Source organism: Rutilus rutilus (genome assembly GCF_951802725.1).
Source record: "Rutilus rutilus genome assembly, chromosome: 5".
Classification (NCBI taxonomy): domain Eukaryota; kingdom Metazoa; phylum Chordata; class Actinopteri; order Cypriniformes; family Leuciscidae; genus Rutilus; species Rutilus rutilus.
This window is the reverse complement of record NC_140213.1, coordinates 43,372,341-43,379,405: the sequence shown is the minus strand read 5'-3', so window position 1 is coordinate 43,379,405 and position 7,065 is coordinate 43,372,341. Positions and strand designations below refer to the sequence as shown.

At 39.9% G+C, this 7,065-nt stretch overlaps 1 protein-coding gene across 1 annotated transcript; it reads right to left on the bottom strand.

Moving 5' to 3' along the window:
• Positions 1-5,092: 5,092 nt before the first annotated feature.
• On the bottom strand, positions 5,093-6,782 carry LOC311291049 (uncharacterized protein). The gene is made up of 2 exons (XM_084409903.1): positions 5,460-6,782; positions 5,093-5,359 (listed from the first exon to the last, which is right to left on the bottom strand). The coding sequence occupies exons 1-2, from the start codon at positions 6,643-6,645 to the stop codon at positions 5,208-5,210; spliced, it is 1,338 nt and encodes a 445-aa protein (XP_084266029.1). The 5' UTR covers positions 6,646-6,782; the 3' UTR covers positions 5,093-5,207.
• Positions 6,783-7,065: the final 283 nt, after the last annotated feature.

The window sequence follows — 7,065 nt, the reverse complement described above, 5'->3', positions numbered from 1 at the left end:
ATATCAATAAGCATAATAAGCAGTTCATGCTCACATTAAAATAGTTTTGTTCTCATTGGTCTGATCTGGTATTTTTTGTTAAAGGTTAAAGCTTAATCTCTAATTTTATACTTTTAAAAATGATTGGCTGAAATCACTAAGTTATGTGTTTGCTATTGTATTCTGAAACTGTCTGACTGTTGAAACTGGCTCTTATTTTCATACAATTAGCCTTTGTTGTCACCTGTTGGCGAGTGAAAACACTAAGTTGCTGTTGAAGTGATTGTCTTTAGTGGTTCTGGAGAGATTTGACAGGTGAAATGGACTGGTATTTTCATACAATTTGCCATTACTGCCACCTGCTAGTGAGTGAGTGCTGTGTGAGTTGCTTTTGAAGTAGACCTAGCCTAATTGTATGGCGGAAAAGGGAAAATTTTTGTGAACCGGTCTGAAAGTTTAAAAAGATTGGTATATTCATACAAGTAGCCTTTGTTGCCACCTAGTTCATTATATGCAAATAAATGATAGGCTATTACTGTTTTACACAGTGATATGTTCCAAACGATGCATCTTAAAATTGACAACTGGTCCCTGGAATTTTTTTTATGAATATGCTGGTCCCTGGCACAAAAAAGGTTGGGAACCCCTGATATAAAGCAATTGTGTCACTTCAAAAAAATTGGACTAAACCGCTCAATTCATATGGATTAGTTTTATGATCTCTTTATGAACTTTTTGATGCGTCAAAGTGGTAGTTGCGTAGCTGTCAATGGAGGGACAGAAAACTCTCAAAAGATCATTATTTGTGTTCTGAAGATGAATGAAAGTCTTACAGGTCTGGAGCGACATGAGGGAGAGTAATTAATGACAGAATTCTCTTTTTTTGGGGGTGAACTATCACTTTAAGGCCCGTTCGCCTCAAGGACGATAACTCTAACGACATCGAAAGATATTGTTAACGGCACAGAGACCCGATAACGTTAGAATTACTTTCAGAACAATTTTCCCCCCAGCTGATGAACGATAAAAACATTGACAGCCAATCATTGAAAGAGCTCGAGCATTTAAAGTGGCAGACGACAAAACTGCAGCACGCTTAAAGCAGAACACCATATCGTTATAGTTATAGGGCCTTTAGTCCCATTTTATGAGACCATGTTTAAACATCTAAATGAAAACCGTCAGTTGACATAAGTATGTTACATCGATTATGAAGAAATCTCATTCTGTAAAAAGGCACTTTACAGACTTCCTGATTGAGATTAGCCAGAGCGTCGTTCAAAACTCAATGGGTCTTTCCACTTCTGAATGTTGGAGACAGAATGTAACGGAGGGAGGTCAGTGTGTGTGTTGTATATTCAGAGAGGGCAGAACTGTTTTTTTCTTGCTCCTCTTACTCCTCAGTTTAAATACTACTGAGACATGCAGTTAAAATATATTATCATCAGTTCTTTGCGTTTGTACAGCATGCACTTTTAATAATATGGTGATTTGCTTACTATGTGTGTTTGGATTTAATGAGTGATATAGTTTTGCTGGTTTGATAACTAACTAATTTTCTTTTGTAAAAATGATCATTAAATTCTGTGCTGAGAATACTGCACAAGTTTATACTGTATGTGTCTCATGAAATTCAGGCAATAACAAGCTGTTGTAAAATACAGAGCATTTTATCCATGGTGTTTCTGTATAATAGTGTCTATATCTGAATTAAAATGATTATGGGATCACTTGCAAACCAACTAAACACATTTAAAGCTGTTACAAACACGCCTACTTTATTTTATTCTTCTTTGAGAAGATAGTTTGCATTTTAAACTCAAAAAGTTTAATATTGTCATTTCAGATCCTCCCTTTTCGAGCAGAGTGAGCTTATGACAAATTGTTTCTGTATAATATAGGCTAAAACCTAAAAATACAGTCTAGTTAAAGGAGAACCCCGGTCAATTTTAACATTGAGCTCATTTTTTTTGTACATTTGGAGTGCTGTCAGTACAGAGAACAACGACAAAAATCAGTGTTGCCTACAACGTGTTATCCTCGTTTTAAAATTTGCACCCTGTTGACTTCAATGGGGCAAGTTTTAAACCTGCTTTTAGCCTCTTAACATCCTTGATGTGTCATTACAAGTGCACAGGTCATGTGAGTGATTCCTTCTGAGTGAACGCGGGTGAATCTGACTGCAGTAGATGTGAAAGATATGAATAAAAATGATGTTTATTCAGCCAGCGCACATACCTGTATTTACATCCTGTTTTCGGTCGAAGTCCACAGTAGTCGATTGTCGAGTTCACGCGCATAGGTTTAGTACCTATGATCACTCGAACTTGACAGTCGATTACTGTGGACTTCGACCGAAAACAGGATGTAAATACAGGTATGTGCGCTGGCTGAATAAACATAATTTTTTATATATTTCTTTCACATCTACTGCAGTCAGATTCACCCGCGTTCACTCAGAAGGAATCACTCACATGACCTGTGCACTTGTAATGACACATCAAGGATGTTAAGAGGCTAAAAGCAGGTTTAAACATTGCCCCATTGAAGTCAACAGGGTGCAAATTTTAAAACGAGGATAACACGGTGTAGGCAACACCGATTTTTGTCGTTATTCTCTGTACTGACAGCACTCCAAATGTACAAAAAAATGAGCTCAATGTTAAAATTGACCGGAGTTCTCCTTTAATCATTGGAATGCATGGATTTCAATAAACGTTTCAGTTCCAGTCCTATTTTAATCCTTTATATTTATAGCCATATAGAGGAATTCAAGTGTGTGCCTGCATGTCAAGTAGGTCATCTATTGGCAAGGATGCCTATTGAAATTTAACAGACAGCCAGAAATGTGATAGATTGTAATAATTTTGCTTATTTGTCGTGTTTAAAGCATGAAAAGGGTAGTGGTCCCTCATTCCATTCTTAAAAGTTGTTGGATAAAATGGATGCACTACATAAAATGAGCATTTCACAGGCTGAGTGCCAGAGTTCAGCATATTTCACAGGAATAAGGAGCAAACTTTGTCTTCTTCTGCATTGAGCAACAGTTTTGGTCTGCATCCAGAGCTGTAAGGAGACAGCCAACACAAAGCTTGTCACCCAATAAAACCTCCACTGGGACCTGACAGCCTTCCAGATGAGCCTGGATCTCTCCCAAATAAATCCATCAGGGAAGATGTCTGGCTCTCGCACAACCCATTTTACTTTCTCACTCGCTGAACGGTCCGATCCCTTCGCTCTTCTTACATTTCTGGCAGGATTTCAGTCCCTTGGGCTTTGCTAAACTCTCTCCATCTCACACGCACAAACACAAAACCAAACGCAGACAAAGATAAAGCGGTTTACGACTTAAGAAAAAGTGGAGGTGATAGAATGGAGAAAATAGGAGAAAAGCACTGCATAAAAAAACTCTATACCTGGAAAACACACTTTATTGGCTGTTTAATCCACCGGATCACATTTAAATCTTCCTTGCGCATACACACTCTGTTCATAATGTTTCATGGTCAAAGAAACAGTCTATTAGGCCGTGAAAAGCTGCCAATTTCTTGCTTTCAAAAACTTTTCAAGATGTTGCAAAAGGTGTAACAAATCTTTTCTCTTTTTTAAGAAATACTATTAACATTTCTATGACCTGCCTTTGCTTGTTTGTTTTGTTTTTGTGTGTGGTCCTGGTAAACCCTACATTATAGGGACAAAATGTCCGTCTTATATTACCATCTTTGTGGGGACATTTTTTGGTCCCCATGAGGAAAACAGCTTATAAATCACACAAAGTGATGTTTTTTTTTTTGTTGTTGATAATGTAGAAACGCAATATGCAGAAAGTTTTCTGTGACGGGTAGGGGTAGGGTTAGTGTAGTGTGTGTGTGTCAAAATTGTATTTACTTACCCTCACGTCATTGCAAACCTGTATGATTTCCAGTGGTCAGTGTTAATGATCACGACTTGGTGCAATGAGATATATTTTCATTTTTGGGTGAACTGTCCCTTTAAGTTTCTATTTGTTTAGATGACTGGCCCAAGATATCTCACGATGATTCGCCCACCAGGAGCATCTGATGTTCATGAGATGATGATTATAAATATATGAAGCTTTTTTGTATGTATGAAGGTATATTTTAAAGCATGCTGTAAAAATCCCCATACAAATAGAAACCTTTTCTTTCAAGGAAAATGATGCCGAATTTTCTTCATGATCTATGATCTCTCAATAGAAATCCCAAAAGATCTATATTCCATTTGTAACAAGTATGATCATATTACAGGTTCTATATCCTTTATCATTTATTTTATTTTACTTTGCTAACCGTCAATTTAATTTACCTGATCCTGTTTAATGGTGGTGTGAAATAATTGTTTAATCTCACAGCCACATGAGGGCAGCAGACATCTCCTCAGCAAATGTAATATTAAAAACACTAAACCAACAAACCTGTGCTGTATCCACACAGAATTGTATTACAATTCTATTGAATTGTTAACCACGTGCTTTTAACCCGTTTGCCACAATCTAGCACAGAAGATATTATAATGGTTTTGTTTTTTTCTGTCTCAGGAAAATCAGTCAGATTTCAAACATGCACAGCACAACCCTAATGCAAGTACAATGGCATGTTTTGAGGGACTGATTATCTGCAACGAGTGTTATCAGCTTAGTGATGTTAAAATATACCACTAACCTGTGAAAATAGTATAAAGATAGAAGATAAAGATAAAAAAAAAAAACTTATTCCTCACATGTAGTTGTTTTTGCATAAATATCAAAATGGCTGGAAACATTTAAACTTACTCCCACTCTCTCTTTATCATCAATTTGCATCAGATTTGATCCCCATTTCTCCCAATTTGGTAGTCACTTACACCCCTTACAACACCGCTACTCCAACATAGGGTTGAGTGATGAACCCTTATAGCAAAATTAAACTCACCTCCATGAGTTAGTGCAATTTAGACACAGCACACAATTACCTTTCTAGAATTCTTTAATGAACAGTATACATTCAAACAATCTGAAGAACAAAAGAAGCTCAATTTACTATAGGGAGCTTCACCTTAGCAAAGAACATGTCAAAATTATGCCCGAGAACAGCACATATCCACAAGCGAGGGCAACTCTAAACAGCTTCCACAATACATTGGCTGACAGCGCACCAGTAGGACTCAATATTTCGATTGCCTTCATTATACTGTCCCTTCAGTCGCACCAGTGAGGTCTCTGAGATTCTCTATTCGCGCCGCCGTCGTGGGGGTGCATCACCTCTCTCTGCCTGCATGATGGTTTCTTCAGTCAGCGTCTGGCGGTCTTTCAGGTGACGGATGAATAGCCACAGAGAGGGATGGCGCACTTGCACTGTATCATTCATCGTCCGGTGGTAAGCTAGAAGTAAACAATTATAGAAAGATCAAACTTTAAAATGTCTTATTGACATTTCGCAACAGCACACATTATTCAAGGTGGTAATTTTGCAATTACTCACATTCAACATGGTAGTTTGTTCTTTGGTCCATGTCCCCCTCAAAGACATTCCACATAACTGGTGGAAAGGTGGATCCAGGGCGGATGTATGTGTTCCTCACGTAGATGATGAACTCATCCATTGCAGCGTAGCGTCTCACAAGACGTCTACAGCGTCTGCTATTGACAAGTGTGTTAAAGTTCATCTGAACCAGAGCAAGCGGCAGGTAACCCAGTGCCATGACTTTGCGGAGGACCCGAGCAAGGGTACGGTCTTGGTGGTAGGGAACAGCCAATCCGAGCTCTCGGATCTTCCTCCACAAGGATTGGTTGAAATGAAAATAACAACCTCCAACCCTGGCTAGAGGGAACTCGGTTTCCAGTGCTGTCTTCAGGGCATTTTCAAAGTCGCAGACGACAAGTTGAGGGCGCCAATTGTGGTGGGTTACTTGTCGGATGGCCACTCTGACAGCCTGAAGTACTTGCCTGTAGTGTCCAATAGTTCTCTGCTCCATAAGCACATGAACAAAAGGCAGTACAAAGCCATGATGGTTTCCCAATATGGTAAAACACTGTCTGTATGGTCGAGGGCAACTCCTAAAGGTGGCATCCATGTAAGTTGTTCTGCATTGTTGCAGCAGGGTGAGATTCTCATTTGTTGCAAACACCAGTACGCCCCAATCATTGTCAGCATGTAGCAAAAAAAGGTCTTCGGCCCATGTTTGGGCCCATGAGCCTGCAACCTCCACGTCATCCACAGTGGCTGGTATCTCTGGCATTTCCTCAGACCTGGCTCTCTGCATTGTTGTGCGGACTGACTGAAATGCTGGTATTGCTGGTCCATCACCTCCACCTTGGACTGCCCGACGATGTCGCACAAATTCTGCGTTGTAAACTCGTCTCACTGGCACCGTTGGATCCTGCCTCACCTGAGCCACAACACGTTGTCGGAACTGAGCTCTGCTGACCATGGTTTCATCCTGGGGGTGGGTATGGTCCTCTTCATGGAACCCAATAACTCTGATACCTTGATCGTCATCCTCTTCGTTCAGTAGGTTTGTGTACACTTTTGCTCTGCAGTTCTGGCGCCAGCAACGCCAATGAATCTTTTCACCTCTTCTTTCGTGTCGGTGGAAACGGAAGTTCTGCACAACTAACACCTTTCCTCCACGGTTTCCAGGGATCAAGCTTCCAATACAATCAGCCATTTGAGCAAATACCGTGGACCAGGGGGTCGGTCCTGTCTGCTGTAGCTCTTCACCAAATATTGTGGGGAAAAATTACTCGTACACTATAAAAGGACTGTGGGAACATAGGGCTGTGGGAACATATGGTTGTGGGAACATAGGGCCGTGGGAAAATAGGGATGACCCAATTCAGGGAACATCTAAGACTAAATGTAGCTCTTAACTGGCTGAGTTAGATGGCGATTAACACTATACAGTAGAAAATCCCCAGCTGTAGAAGTCATTGGCTGTTAAAGGCTTGTGTTGCTTATAATAAATTGACAGGTTGATGACAACACATTGCAGTCTTTCAGAATGCTCTCAAATACTGTACATGTAGATGCATACTGTATGCATTAGGGACGGGTGAGTATGGAAAATCACAGTATACTCACTACAGTT